At 42.3% G+C, this 16,682-nt stretch overlaps 1 protein-coding gene across 1 annotated transcript in view; it reads left to right on the forward strand.

The window, feature by feature from the left end:
• The window catches only part of LOC106660175 (neuroligin-2), a 135,031-nt gene that overhangs the window by 106,854 nt on the left and 11,495 nt on the right, over window positions 1–16,682 (forward strand). The window contains exons 9-10 of the mRNA XM_023460402.1: window positions 10,895–11,049; window positions 13,354–13,783. Coding sequence (XP_023316170.1) covers window positions 10,895–11,049; window positions 13,354–13,783 — 585 coding nt within the window. The remainder of the gene's footprint in view (window positions 1–10,894; window positions 11,050–13,353; window positions 13,784–16,682) is intronic.

A 16,682-nucleotide genomic window follows, 5' to 3' on the forward strand; every position in this document is an offset into this window, starting at 1 on the left:
CAGATTCGACGCGACAAAATTAATTTCGACTTTCGCAGCGATCGCGCATCCGCGTTTATTATGCTCGTAGCAGTGCACGCAGATGAAAAAATGCGTCAGACTTTTCAAAGTATAATTCAGACAGAAAGAGCTTCTCGAGACGCGCGGCTATATGCGTGCAGGTTATTGTATATTATACGTTCGCAAGCACGCGGAAGTAGAGGAAGACTGTACACACAGTTGGCTATTTAGCAGACGGATGATGGCCGCCTATGCAGCTGGTGTATACGCGTATACATTTATTTACAGCGCGAGCGAGAGAGAGCTTGCGCGAGCGAAGCGCCGCTGCTCGTGGTCCATTGGCCGTTTATCATCATTTAACGATAACCAGCTGCAGCAAGAAGAGAGTGAGAGAGAGAGAGAGAGAGAGAGAGAGAGAGAGAAGGTGCAGCAGCCAGCCTCGTGGCCTCGTGTCCGTATCTCGTAATTCAGCCTGACTGACGCTAATTCCGCGTATAGGTCGGGATTATCCCCTCGCAAACCCGTGGCTTATTCTCGTGCTCATCCTTCTTCCCCTCCTCCTCCTCCTTCTTCCAGCTACACCAGAGATCCTCCTTTCTATCTCTTTCTTTCTCTCTCTCGTTTCTTTCTGTCTTCCTTCCTGCTTCTAGCTTTTCTCCCCCGCGTGCAACATATATAATTTTTATTTATTCGATTCACCCATCACCTTTCTTGCGCGCGCCCGCTTGCTGTCGGCTCGCCGCTGCTCTTCCTTCCATCTGCCAAGACTTCCACCAGCTAATGCTTCGTTATGGCATACACTGGGGCTATAAGAGGGATAAAAGAAAAAGTAGCAAACACTGGATAATATTTCCTGGCTACTCTCCACTCCCGGCCAAACCGCTGCTGCTGCTGCTGCTGCTGCAAGCTTACTTTCCATTTGTAGTATTAGGTGTTGATCGCGTCGTAACACAAATCAATGGCGAGCTTCGAAGATGTCGTTCGTGCGGCTATATTTAATACGTTTTAATGATTAACACTCAATTTAATCCGAGTGTTCGTTTGAGAGAGCTGCTCGTGCGTATATTTGATGGGGTCCGTTTTATTTTTCACGATCATCTTAATTTAGTCATGAAACGAACGCTGCCAAGCCCTACTACTGGCATCGCTATCGAGCGTGCTTACGATTCCAATGGTTTTACGATATTGGTTGCACATAGATATACACGCGTGCGAGCCTGTGTGTGTGCGCGTATAAGCGAAGAACAAAATGTAAGTGATTCAATTGAGGCAATCGGCAGGCAACTCGTATAACTGGCATAGCAGTTACTGCCATTATCCGATCGAAGAAAAGGGAGGAGACGAGTTTTATTCTACGCGGAAATGAAATTAAGCTCGAGCCCCAGAAGTAGACGTCTTTTGTACGTATATAGATGTTACGGTGTATAGGTATATAGGTATACGCCTCATACATATATAAAAGCTACCGAACTCGGCTAGAAAGCGGATACAGCGCGAGAGTTGCTAAGGGAAGCTATTTCTGCTAGAAAACTGATTTCTTTTATTAATATCATAAAGCTACTAGAAAACGGTATCGCGAAATTAAGGATTTTTCATCGAAACGTTCCCATTCTGTGTGCTTTGCTACTTTTTCCTCCACCAGCTCTTTCTCTCTTTTTCGCTTTTTATTGAATTTCATCGATTTTTTGCTGTATCAAATTAATGGAATGATAATTAATGAATACTGCAGGTATTTTCTATATGCGACACCAAATCGAGTATTTTTAAATAATCCTGAAAAAATGCTTGTTATTTTTATATCGCGACAGAACGAATATTGCAAAAATTTAATCGACAGCACGGTAGTTAACTTATTATATTTACATTGTAGAGAACAATCAAATTTAATTTTGAAGCTAGTGAAAAAAAATTCCAGGTAAAAAACAAAATAATAAAACATCAGTCGTAAAAATATCAAATTTAACAATCAAAAACCGATGCTGCGGCCAATCTTTATTTCTCGAAAAAAAGCTCCGGGTTCGAGCTTGCAGCAGCGTACTGCAAGCAGCAGCTGTCGTCAGGGTGCCCGAAGGAATGTTACACACTGTGCGCGCGGCTTTATAGTACGTTTCTCTGACTTTTACTATTCGAGCCTCCCCTGTTTCATCGTATTGTTATATCCAAAATACCATCGACGTGTTCTCTGCGCACAATCGTAGACGTACGAATTTTTTCAAGCTCTAGTATATAGTATATAAAAAGGAGTGGGTTGCACAGAACAGTACCCTATCGATTTACTCGTCGCTATGTTCGAAGCACTAAAATAAATATAATAGTTTTCGAACCCATAGAGTACCTCAGTATAGAGGAGTGATCGAAGACCAATAACATATAGTCTATGAATGATTCGTTCGTGACAATAGCAGCCGCTCTCCCGGAATGAATTGGTTCATTAGACTTTGTGCCTTTAAATTCTCTATAGAGCCACGTCTACGAAGCTTTTACCATTGTCATATGAAATCTCACCGAATATTTTGCCTCGTCGATCTCTATAAAGAACTTTTCGAAGAATCGTCCTAATAGAGTTTTTTTTGAAACTGCAACCTGCCCGTTGTCACGTACTATAACACCGTGTGTGTGTGTGTGTGTTTGTGTGTGTTTATGTGTGTTTGTATGCACGTGGAAAGGCGCGATCATGAGTGGTAAAGCAGGATCGAATGCCGTATATATCGAGTGAGCATGGACGTGGCAGTATATGACGAAGTGCAGTGTAGCTTGGCGGCGCGATTGCAATTTATGAAACAGCACCAAAAAAAGCAGCAGCAACAACGAAAAAAAAACGTAGAAGAAGAGACTAGACTCGGTGAAATTTTCATTGTGTGTAAAGGGCCAAAGTGAGACGTAAATTAACGTAAGGGCAATACATCAATCGCTCGCGCGCGCTCGTACAGAGCGCTGAAAAAAAGGCAGGCACACACAACTAGCAAATCCGTACGTATACTGTGTGCGACTCGAATCAGAGAGCCGCAAAGCGACGGGCGAGAGGCGAGGGTGGCGAGCAGACATCGATAAATAACTCTATCGGCCAAGCTGGAAATGGCTACAAGAAGCGGCAAGCGTAGCATAGAGCAGTCCTAATGACGCACGTTGCCCCATAAATTCTACTTTACGCCTGTTCAATGATATTTTCTTGGTCTCTCTCTCGCTCTCTCTCTCTCCTCGTCACGCGCCACAGTTTCGACCTCCTCTTTTCATCCCCCGCCCCAACCTCCTTTCCAATCGATCGATCTATTCCTGTTGCTCTGCCTTTCGGTTCGATATTGCCGCGTTTGCTTGGATCCAAATCGAGAGAGAGGAGCAACACGGCGCGCTCGCGATAACCCCCGGCTTTGCTCGAGCTTTCTCAGCTTTTCCGCTGCCTCGAAGCTGACAATGAGCGCCGTGCTCCACGATAAACGTAAATATCGCGACAATTAAGTTCCGCAAGCTTCAGCCAAGATATAAACCCAGACTGCGACGAGCTTCCTGTATATAGACTATATCTTCTTTGCTATATACCATGTACGCCTTTTCCCCGCCGGGTGTAGACTCTCAGCGCGAGTTCCAGCTGCAGTTGCAAAACTTCCGCGTGGCTGGGACGCGAACTTTTCGCATAAAGTGTGCAGTTTGTTTACGCGCAAGTTCTGGTCTTGTTTCTTTCACACTATCCGATCGGTGCGGTTTTCTCGCGGCTGTTATTATCCTCTCTCTTTTCTTCTTTATCCAATGCTTGTATCGAGCTACCTTAAAATTCGATACATAACAAAAACTGTATCATATTGCGTTATAACAACTTTTGCACGACTATTTTGACGAAAATTCATTATAAACGTTGTATCTACGCTGCGGACCGGGTAACGGGTAAAAGGGACAGGGCTCATAACGGAAACTTATCCTGAAATTGCCCTTGCACGTCTCGTCAATCCATTTAAAGCTTTCAAATTAAAATGTTGATTTCACAAGAATCAAAAGAAAAAATTAAAAAAAAGAGTGTAACAAAGAAAGTAAAAAATAGAAAGGAACGAAAGAAAGGGAGAAAAGCGGCTCGTAAACGCGGACAGTCAACGCTAATTAATGAAAAAACGAGCGCGTGTGTATACGGCTACATACATGTACCGGTGCGCTTGTGCAGTACGAACGTGTATGTGCGTCGCGTGTGCACAGTATAACTCGTTTTATTTTTTTTCGTTCGTGCCACGTCTTCGGTCGTGGTCGCGTCGCCTGCACTGCTGCCACTACTGCTATTATACCGAGGTATTCGTTACGTTTTACCTTGCTGCAAGCCATCCTGGGCTCGTGCTCTCCGTGTTTCACCTATACCTCCCTTTTCGGTCCCTACGCGAGCGTGTGCAGGCTGCAAGCTGCAAGCTCGTGCTTCCAATGACAAGTGAGGACGTGTTCGGTCAGCCTTAATCGCGACGTATATACCGTATAAAAGCTTTCACCAAAGTTTTCGCTTTTTTCTTTCTCTCTCTTTCTCCCTTTTTTCTATATGTTTCGTTGCTTCCTCCCGTTTCGCGTTGCCCTTTACCTTCGCTTTCTCCTTCTCTGACTCGTCTAAATAAAATTTGTCGCGTAAAACTTTGTGCCAACAATGGACGAAACAATTTTTCCTGCGCACTGCTTTGATCGTTCATAAAAGATCTCACTCTCTTTCTCCTTTCTCCACGTTTTTTTTTATGTTTTGCTTTTTTTTCTCCTCTTTTTGTAATTTTTTTCCATTCCTCGACTCTCATTTTGCGTTACTTCTCTCACTGGACGCCCGCACCCAGCAGCGATGGCGACGGCAGCAGCAGCAGCAGCCTCCTGCCCTTTCTGTCGTGGCCTACACAAACCCCGTGGAGATGGAGAGTATCGTTTATGTCAGCTTTTTTTTCGTTGAAATCGTTTGTATCGGAAAACAATTGCGAATTGCAGAAAACCCTGCTCTATATGGTACGGCTTTTTTTCTGCCCTCGAAGTCGTTACATACGAAACTTTTGTTCGCACTTGCACATTATAGCTATACCGCGGGCGCGCACGCTCACTGCCCTTTCGACGTACATAGCTATATTGTATAAAGAGAAACATGTAATATATCGGAACTACGTTATTTCGAGTTCTCTCTCTCTCTCTCTCCCTCTCTCTTCTCCTATTTCTCTTCGCATTTTGCTCAGTCACTTTGTGAAATGTGCGCATACACGAGCTTAAATGATGGGACGCTTGAGCAAAAATCGAAGTTCGTCGATGTTAATGAAATAAACACAGAGAAAATTCCTCGCTCAAAGTTCCACTTGAAAAAACCTCTCGAGCTTTCAGAAATATATAAAAATTGTAATTTTCGGCGAAGGAAGCGATAACGGGAGTGAACCCAATGAAACTTAATTATGGAAACAATATTTTGTGGGATGGGCTGGAAAAGCAAGAATCTTTTGCTCGGTGTGAAAAGTCGGTTAACCGTTTGGAAAGTCGAGGGGAATACTTAGCGTCTCATTAACGAGTTTAAGCAGCAGCAGAGGCAGCAGCTGCCGGAAATAACGAAATTTGCAAATATAAAAACGAGAGAGAAGTACGTTGGAGCGATAAAGCTGGTTACCGCAACGCAGCGGTCGAGCGACGCGACAGGGTGGAAAAGAAAGTAGAAGAAGAAGAAGTCGAACAAAAAATAGCCAATCGGGTTGCTAGCGATAAAAAAGTTTGGTTAGGTATGTGTATATATAACCGACTATATTTTTCTATATATATTCGCGCCGGAGCCTGACGCAAGCTCTCGGCCTGACCTAGCGCTAACACAACTCATGCGAAGCGCTTCCTGCGCGCGAGGGCCGAGAGAGAGCGAGAGAAATAAAGAAAAAAAAATACTGTCGACTAGGTTACCCAGATAACAAAAGAGCCGTGGCAAGAAGAAAAAAAAGTGAAAGAGCGAGCGAGAGGGAAAGAGAGTTGGAAAGGCAGTAGTGCACTCATCGCCCGAGAAAATCTAAATTACGCGTGGGGAAGCAGAGGCAAATCCGGAGAAGGAGGGCCAGTCGTTAACACACATTCTTGTCCGCAGAAATTTCCTGCTGATATCCGCGAAAAAGCTTCATATTCGGAACAAGGGGGAGGGTGTGCAGGGTTAAAGTGCAGGGGTTGCATGCCATTCGTTGACTCTCAGGCTATCGTCGTCGCCACTTTGCTCTCTCTCACTCTAATTTCAACTTGGCCTCTCCCTCTCTCACTCTATCTCTCTATGACTCTACAGATAGAGCGTCGAGTGAAAACCATCCCGAAAATTAGAAACGATCCTCGGCTACGCCCGGCTCACGCGTACATATATATACGCGAATGCAAGCTCGCGCGCTATACTGGCACGATGGGAGCTTTCGATAGCTCATTTCAGGGCCGGGCGCTTGGCCCAGCGCGCGCGCGCTTACACGTCGTGCATAACTTGCGAGCCACCGGTATTAAATTTCGAGCGAGTTTATCGCGTATAAATGTCTTCCGCGTCTGTGTGTGTGTGGGTGTGGGTATATAGGTGTGTGCGAGTGTGCCTTTCGAGCTTTTTGTTCAATATTTGCGCGGCAGTGACACTGTGAAGCTCCTACGCTGTGAAGCGTAGGAGGTCGAAAAAGCGAGCGGAAGGGCAATAGAGAAAGAGAGTTTTTGCCTGGATATGGCATATAACGTAGACAGCGTCGATATAGGGAAAAATTGGCGCGCACGTGATAATGGCATTATCTGTTATTTTCTAAGGACTTTTACCGCGCGCAGCTATCGTATTCTCGCCGCGCAGTGTTTCACCTTGTTATAGCGCCGATTCAATGAAATTCGCTGCGCTGTATTATATATAGAACACGGCGCGCCCGATCCTCGAGATCGCCGCTGCCGCCTCTATAGGACTGCGTGTATAAACGTAAACTTTTGCCCCAGCATTTTCATATTTTATTATCGAGCGATAACGGTAAGGGGTTGCTGCTACGTTGGTTACAACTGCCGCTACTGCTTCCTCAGTTGCTGCTGCTGCACATTGCAACTTCGTGTACGTTCGATAATTGGATAAAAACAAAGCTCTGCGTACGAATCAGTTGAAGCAGAAGATGAAGAGGGGGATGGCAAAAAAATCTTCTTCTCTCTTTTTTGCTCCCAGATTGTACGATATATGTGTACTTTTAGCTTTTGCCACGCTTAAACAATGCGCTTTGTTTTGTTTTTTCCTCGTGCGCGCGCGGACGTGGCAAAAAACAATTTTGTGTTATCCAATAAACGAATCTAGGGATGTTCAAAAAAAAGATCGAAGAGGGAAAATTTCGATAAATCCAATATACCTAGAGCATAGAGTTACCCGAGGTGCATAGCCTCTGTACATGCCATGTATATAATGTCAAGAGAAGAGCTAGCCGTCGTGTTCGTACAGGAAGAGGCTTCAAGCAAGAGAGGGTGAAAAAAATTCAATTACACCCTCCACAACGTGTATCCTCTTACACAACAATGCTACATAGGGATAAGTCAAACAGTCGTAATTAAGCTGCTGCTGCTGCTGCTGCATCGGTCGAGGGGCGAGTGTACGCGATCGAGCTCGGTTTATATACGTAACATAAAATACGAACCGTTTCGTCGTGGGTATGCACGAAGGTGTAGGCAAAAATGCCCTGTACGAAAGTCGCAAGCTCCGGTTCCGAAGCTCAGCCACGTCATCGCCGCGATGTTGTAAAATATAACTGTATATTGCTTTAACAGCAGCTCGGGCGTTGCTAACAATCAATCTCCTTCTCTTGCTTTCTCTCTCTCTCTCTCTCTCTATTTCCCGCGTAGACTTGATCAATTTCTTCGCTCGCTCAGCAAATTGCATTATACAATATAAGGGTGTGCGTGTGCGTATATAGCTCGAGCTCTGACGGGGGGTGGAGATTGAGCGCACAGAGCAGCAGCTATACGCTGGCTACGATAGCGTAGGTAACATCCATCTCTCCGCGCTAATCAATATCCATTGAAACGTTGGCCACATCTTGCGATATACATATACCGCAAGAGCTGCTTGTAATATAGATGCGCAACGATGTCCAGAATTATGATTAAAGTGATTTACTCTCAAGCCATATAGCCACGCGCGAAGCGCACCGAGAACTCCTCTTTCTCTCCTCTGTGTGTGTGTGTCTCTCTCTCTCTCTCTCTCTTTCCTCTCGAGTGTGCAGATTCTCGGCTGCGCGTCAACGAGAGTGCGAGGGAGAGAGAGTCGAGCGCGCGCGTAGAGACAAACTTGGCCGAAGCGTACATAAGTTTACATAAGTTAGTCTTGCTCTAGCTATATGTATATTATGTACGATGGGCGAGTCGTCAAGCGATGTTGGGGACGACGGCTGCGGTGCAACGACGACGGCGACAGCAGCAGCGGCGTCGAGCTGTGCCCCGCGCGCGCGTAGTACTATACTAAATTATGCGAGTATCGTGTTTCGCATGAGCGTCGTATACGCGAGCCTGTATTAATGTGGATGTGCGCGTCTATATATATTGCAGAGCATACATGCTATACGTAGACGCGCATACATGTACCTGTGCACATCTTACCCTGGGCATATTATATGTGTGTGTGTGTGTGTGTGGAGTTAACTGTGCGACGTACGCTATAATGGTTACTTTTATGCAAACTCGAGAACGCGCGAGCTTTACGAAAGCATCCATCCATATGAGCGCCATACGACGATGCGCGGACATACACTTACAACAAAATATACATGCACGTAGTAGCGTGTGTGTATTTTCTAAAGACCCGGGCCACTCGTCCGACTGGAGAGACATTAAGCGCAGCCCATTATGTGCGAGCCCTCTAGAGTCGCTCGCGCGCGCCTGGTCACATATCGCCGTTTGGTTTTACCTCTCTTATACACATAAGTGCATATAGGTGTATCGGTGTTTGTGCTTGCAAGCTCGTAGGGTTTTACTTGGTATATCCTTTCTCTCTTCCTACATCTCGATATATCGATATGTTGCGCATTCCGAGATCACATTTAGAGCTTGTAGAGCCCCAGCATCGGGCCAGATCAAATTTCTCCTCCTACTTGTACACCGTTATCCCTCCGGATATTATATCTGATTGTACGATGCGTGGTATAATATGCAATACCTCGGCATTGGCCGAGCTTGCCACAGTAGCTCCGTACGTCCATATTAAACATATGCATCCACTGACATCGTCGTCGCAAGGATAAAGAGAGAGAGAGAGAGAGAGAGAGAGAGAGAGAGAGAGAGAGAGAGAAAGAGAGAGCAAAAGAGATGCATATTTTGCTAAAATCTGCTCTTTGAAATTGCAGCTCCGGTGCAGCCTTGGCAAGTTATATATGTATGTAAGCGCGCCCCGCGCTTATCCGTATCGGAGTCATGTTTTTTATATATATCGAGAGCACGAGCTCGAGTCAATTTTCTCTCCCTCGATACGATGTTTCCGGTGAGCGCATAGCAGCAGCTTCTACTACTATACGACCATTATACCTGACTCTCTGTCGATTTTGCAAAATTCAATATTATGCCTCACGTGTACTGCACGTAAGTATACGTGGAGGCAAACAAACAATTCAAATGGGGTCAAAATTTGTATATAATTGACAATCATTGTATTCGACATGAAGATTTGTACTATCATATTTCGAGGAGCGCGCTTCGTTGTTCCTCTGGCTGGTAAGACAGGGAGATGCAGCGATAAGCTCCTCATATATATTGCAAGCTAGTTTTTCGTAACCCACAAAAAATCTATTTCTTTCTCATTTAAATTTGATGCCAATTATCGTAATTCTGAAGAGTGCTATAGATTCCTCGATCATAATGGGCATCGATAGTATATATTATCGTGAGTGTAAGGAGCGTAAAGTGACGCTGCTTGTCTGCCATACTTGCCATTCGGTGCGAAATTCGACCAAAATGTTGACACAAGTATTCCCATGTATCTCGCATAGTGTACTCACGACGCCACGTATGAAACTTAGGCCCACATAAGTAACAACATTCAAGTGAACTTTCAACTAAAGCAATTAGACGAACGATTGATTGGAAAAATTAAATTGTAGCAGATAAAAGATTGAATCTAAATTTATTGTATACGATTTCTTCGATACGTAATTCTGGAGCATAGGGCTCGATTTTTCTCTCCTCTCGCGTATACTTCTCGTCGGCCCGAGAATAGTTCACACGCTTTAGTATGTTTTCTCGCTCGGACTCGATACACATATCGATCGTTGAGAATTTCCAAGTGCATCGTAAGTTAGTATCCTCCTCCCATCGTTGAGAGCGAGCAATATACTTACAGCAGCAGCAGCTATACACACCAACGCCAAACAAGACTAACTCTAGACGGCGTTCGTTTCAGCCCGCCGTGTGTGCGTGAGTATATGTGTGTATGTGTGTGTGCGTGAGTATATGTGTGTGTGTGTGTGTGTGTACGTGTATATATATATACGTGCCGCGGGTGCATGTGCCCTCCTCCGGCCCTATAACTTAACTCGTCTATCTATTTCTCCGAGCTGGCGGCTGCTGATGCTACAGAAGCTATATAGCTGTGTGCGGTATGTATGTATATATATGGGAACTATCGTATAGATACAGATGTATAAGTTTCGTGCGACGCGCTAATACACTGTGTAATTTTCTTGCCAGGCCCCGAGGCTGCTGTACACGTGACTGCGCCCCACGAATACGCGTATTAAATATTATAACTATCCACCTTTGGAAGTAGCTCGAGCTTATCTTTGCGCTTGCCTATAATACTTATACATTAAATAAGTGTGTTTACTTACGACTTTTTGTACGTCATGCCGTTATATGAAATACGTTACATTAACGTGGCGAAACTTCCGACTTTGATTTTTCTCACAATCCTTCTCAGACTCGCTCATTATAATGATAAATCCGCTATGTCTTGTTACAGAAATCCAAACGGAGCTTCGGACGGACAACATCAGCATGGCGGCAAGGGTGATTCGTCGATCAAAGAAATTTTACCTGCGAGCAAAGAAAGAAATCGATATCGCACTCTGACCTGGGACCAGTACGACCCTGTACACCAAAAGTATCTGGAAATCGGTGAGTTAATGAGCGAATAGTTGTAACGTTATAACATATCTCTAATTTTGTGGTGAATTCATTTCTTATACCGCAAATTTAAAAAATTTTTTGTTCTCTGTAACACGACGTCCACGGTCGAGATACTATGAGTGTATGAATACCGAGAGACGAAGGGGAAAAATTTAATACAGAAAATGCTTTACCTTCCCTGTTTGACCTAATTCACTAGCTGATCAATTTGTTTCTTTTTCGAAGGAAATTCATGAAAATTCAATTATAATTAAAACCAGGATTTATCGTTAGATGGCGAGTACCTTGATCTGTAAATCTGCAAGTAGCCAAATTAAAATATTTGTATAAGTCAGAGCTCCGTTTCGATAAAACTCATCCTTCGTACCACTGCATTTTTTTGAAAATTGTCTTTTTCTTTTTTTTTTTTTCAACTACCTAAAAAATAAAAAAGAAATGTAGATTTCCATTAATTATAACTGATTACCTTATAAAGAAGATACCGAGGATATAGCGAATTAAATTTTTAAACCTCGAAGCAGGTTTTTGAAAATAAATAACCTCGTTAGTAATAACTGAAGCGTAATAAAATTCATATTTGAGTATAATCGTGAAAGATAATTTTATTTGATTGTAACTTCATGAAAATCAATGTACACTCGGCAACAAAATTATCGCAACAAGAAAATTCATCGAAATTTTGTCGATTTTCAAATGCTTCTATCTTGGGCTAGATTTATCGTATCGACACGCTTTTTTTTTTAATTTCTTGGAAATTTTGTCCTCTTTAAATCCATATAAATTAAGATAAGATTTGAGTTAATGTTGAGTTACCAATAGTATTTGAGCGTGACCTTAAAAATTACTGAAAAAAAATGATTGTTTGAACCTGTACCAGTACTACAGTGATTTTTTTATCGAAATCTAACATACACCATCGCAAAGTGCTCTTTTTAACGAGTAATTAAAAAAAAAAGACCTCCCTACGATTTTTTTAACGCCCTGTAGGTCGATTTGAAGGTACGGTTTATGTACGCATAATGCCCAGAAAATCGTCTTGATTTCAGGTAAACGGGGGATTTTACGTACTTTAAATGGTATCATCAAAACGACCTACAGAGCGTTAAAAAAATCGTAGAGAGGTCTTTTTTTTAAATTACTCGTTAAAAAGAGCACTTTGCGATGGTGTATGTTAGATTTCGATAAAAAAATCACTGTGGTACTGGTACACGTTCAAACAATCATTTTTTTTCAGTAATTTTTAAGGTCACGCTCAAATACTATTGGTAACTCAACATTAACTCAAATCTTATCTTAATTTATATGGATTTAAAGAGGACAAAATTTCCAAGAAATTAAAAAAAAAGCGTGTCGATACGATAAATCTAGCCCAAGATAGAAGCATTTGAAAATCGACAAAATTTCGATGAATTTTTTTGTTGCGATAATTTTGTTGCCGAGTGTATTTTAAATCAAATTAATAAAATTTCGCATTAAATTTAAGCTTAGCAGAAGCTGAATTATTAACAAAAAATACTTCAATTTCGTTCGAAGCAAATTGATTTTCATACTTTTACATAAAATTTGATTGAACGTGTAGAAAATAACTTTTTTTGATTTTAATTTAATTTTAATTAAAATATTGCTAACAGTGCATATTAATACATTCGTGAAAAACGAATGTACAAAGTCGATGAATTTTTACCTTAACTTTCCCATTTTGTCTGATGATCATTCGATGAATCGTAGAATGGAAAGCTGAGGAAAAAATACATCGGCCATGTAAATCAGTTTTTTCCGAGAGCGTTTACATGCAATAACGCTACGTGTCCGACGCGCTTGGGCAGTTTGGGAGTTTTGCCCCATATACAGCAGCATCCAGAGGCTAGGCGCATAGCACTGCCATTGCTGATGCTGGCACTGCTTCGACCCTATCTATGGCTAGATGTATTTTGAGCACGTACTTCATTAAAAATTGTATCTGGTAATGTAGGCCCGTGGAAGGCACTTTCGCCAGATTAAAAGTCACTTACTTTGGGACTTTCAAGACGTCCTTTTAAGCGCGCTTATATATTTTATCGGGCGAAGCGGGTGGCTGCCAGACATGAAATTAAAATGCGTCTCCCCAGAATATCCCCACTTCGAACTTTAATGAAAATTGATCCAATAAAAATTGCAGCTATATATATAGCTAATTCTACTCTTCGACACGGCACTCACTATACTCGTGTACCTCCGGTAAACAATTTCTAATAATAAATAAAATATTACGATATTAAGTTTGTAATGAGACTCGATCCTTTTTTCCACTAGGTATGAAGCCAAAGATGAAGAATCATTATCGAGCACACCAGCTGTCGGTATGGCTGCGCCTCGTGCCCGAGCTGCATCGAGCCGGCATGGAGGACGTCGAGCCTCGGCACAATTTGTTTCGCGGCCACGCTGACCCGAGCCTGTACGACGGCTTCGTGAGGCCGGACCCGCTGAGTAGGGTCGGCAGCAACGACATCGAGAAGACCCGCCGAGGACTGGATCTCACGTCCATGACGAGGGGAGGCAGCAGCAACAACGGCAACGGCGGCGGCGGTAACGCGAAAAACAACGCTACGACGGAATCGTCGCTGTCACCGACGACGCAGGATTACAGCATGACGACTTGCGTCAGTCTCATACAGAACGGCAACGCCATTCCCAACATACACAACGCCAGCACGGATACGCTGGCCAGTCTCGACGCTGCTGGGTAAGGCGGATCGTTTTGTGCTTTTATTTTTCTATCGTATAAATTATATACCAGGCGTGCGTCTACGATGAATTTTCATCGGGCCGTCAAGGTCGGTATGATATGATATAACGTATATTATGACTGCGGCGCGCCGAGCCCTTTATAAGAGAGAGAGAGAGAGAGAGAGAGAGAGAGAGTTACAATATGTGCGCCTAGATCCTGACCAAAGGACGGGCCACAAAAAGTGAAAAAAAAAGTTACCGCATCGACGAAATGAATACTTTACGCGCGCTTGACGTTACGCGTATACGTTATGTGGCGCGTATAGCATTTTATATTCTCCAGATTTAATACGCGCCGACGTTATAATACATATAAACGCGGCGCGAGTTTAATATGGTGAGGAATGACTCTGAAAATTTTAAAGCTCCGTACCGGTATAGTAGTCGTCGACGATACGTATGTGTGTGTACCTCCATCGTTGCACATGTACACTACACGGGTGCATGAGATCGTCGTCGCTTACTCACGGCCCAACGACCGCATATATACCACGTTCCTTGCCATACACGAGCTTGTAATATACTTATACAGAGCGAGACGATACATGCGGAGAACTGCAAAAATAGCAGTCTCCGGATGAAATAAAAATTCTCCCTTTACCTGCTCGTATATAATACGCGTACGACCGACGAATATATGACCATTTTTTTAATTTTAAAAGCGACTCGCAATGTTATACATAGACCTAAAGTAAAAAAGAGACAACTTGAAGCTCGAACTCGCGGAGTAAAGACCTTCCTTGTATCTCAAAGTCGAGTCACCTATGTCGACAGGGGATGTTCTAAGGTAAGGGTTTTTTTCCTCTATAGAAAGACTCTGAAAGGGGGGGGGGGGGTCATGGGCAAGCCCATGCAGATCATGTTTTATTGCTGGTCCACGAGATTTTCCGTACTGCGGTACTTGGCACTCGTGTCTTTTTCCGCACACTCGTGCCCAAAAACGCCTTTTGGGCGCTTGTTGCTTAAATAACTATGTGAACCAGCGTGCAAAAAACGTTGTTGGACACTGGTATGCGGTAAAATGCTTCATTTTAAAGTGGATATATACATTTCAAACATTATTAATTCATTAATAATAGATAGTAAATATTATAGTTTTAGTTATAAATAATATAAATTACAATTTTAAATACCTCAATTCATAAATACTTGTATACCAGAACAGTTATAAGCTTAACATAAAAAAAATTAGTTTCAAATTTTTTCAGTTCCACTGGGGGGGTTGCGCGAGCGGAGCCGGAACAAGCAGGGTGGCAGGGCCCCCTGCTTATTCTAGAATTCCAGTGTAGCAAATTTTATCAATTACTATATTAGTAACTGCTAGTTGAATTATTCAATTATCTGTTACTAATCACGTAATAGCCAACTGAATAATTAACATGTAAACTTTTAAAAATAGTAATTCATAATTGAAGTGTTCACTTACTAGTTTTTCAAGTAGTAACTGATAATTGAAATATTCATTTACGACTTACTTAACTAGTAACTGATATTTGAATTATTCATACCATTGTTTTGCACTAATTTAAAAATTTCGTTACCAATTATTTCGTTAAATTAGTGATATATTTTCAGCGATTTTAGTTTGATTTGCAATCAAAATTTCAGTGTCAAATAATAAAGAGAAAAAAAATGTAATAAATATGAGTAAACAACAACATTTGGTTTTCGGACCATACAGTGCTACAAATAATAGGAATAACGAATATTCGGAATGTGTAAAATTCGGAATGTTTAAAAATCGGAATATTGAAAACAGAACATGGAAAATTTGGTTTTTCTCAATTTTTTATGTTCCGTTATCAATATTCCGATATTCAAACATTCAGAATTTTACACATTCCGAATATTCATAATTCCTAATATTTATCATTCCGAAATGTGAACATGACTCGAGGAAAAATTTTTTTTTCTTAATTTATAATGAATTGTTTTTGAATGTAGATTTGTGGTATTGCTCCCTCCTGAAGTCTCCCCTCTACCAGATGGGTTACTTGGGTTACTTGGGATGCTAGACCGAAAATGCTCACTTAAGCAGGTACAAGCCAAACTCACAACCGAACACCATTTCCGAAAAAAAATTTGATTTAAGTCCCTCCTCGATCAGTTAGGTTATCTGGGTTACTTAGGTCATCTTTGTTAATTGGGTTACTTGGGTTACTTGGGTTACAGGGTTAATTGGGTTATAAGGGTCACATGGGTTACTTTGGGTTAATTAGGTAACTCGGGTTATCTGGGTCACTAGGGTTACTTGGGTTACTTTGGTTACTTGGGTTATATGGGTTATCTTGGTTACTTGGGTAATTTGGGTTAATTGGGTTACTTGGGTTATCTGGGTTACTTGGGTTACTTGGGTTACTTGGGTTACTTGGGTTACTTGGGTTATCTTGGTTACTTGGGGTACTTGGGTTACTTGGGTTATCTTGGTTACTTGGGTTACTTGGGTTATCTTGGTTACTTGGGTTACTTGGGTTAATTGTGTTACTTGGGACACTTGGGTTACTTGGGTTACTTGGGTCACTTGGGTTACATGGGTTACTTGGGCTATTTTGGTTACTTAGGTTACTTGGGTTACTTGGGTTACTTGGGTTACTTGGGTTATCTTGGTTACTAGGGTTACTTGGGTTAATTGGGTTACATGGGTTATCCGGGTTACTTGGGTTACTTGGGTTAATTGGTTTACTTGGGTTATCTTGGGTTATCTTGGTTACTTTGGTTACTTGGGTTAATTGGGTTACTTGGGTTATCTGGGTTACTGGGGTTACTTGGGTTAATTGGGTTACTTGGGTTACTTGGGTTACTTGGGTTACTTGGGTTACTTGGGTTATCTTGGTTACTAGGGTTACTTGGGTTAT

This window comes from Trichogramma pretiosum, unplaced genomic scaffold, assembly GCF_000599845.2.
Source record: "Trichogramma pretiosum strain Unisexual culture from Peru unplaced genomic scaffold, Tpre_2.0 scaffold29, whole genome shotgun sequence".
In the NCBI taxonomy this organism is placed as follows: domain Eukaryota; kingdom Metazoa; phylum Arthropoda; class Insecta; order Hymenoptera; family Trichogrammatidae; genus Trichogramma; species Trichogramma pretiosum.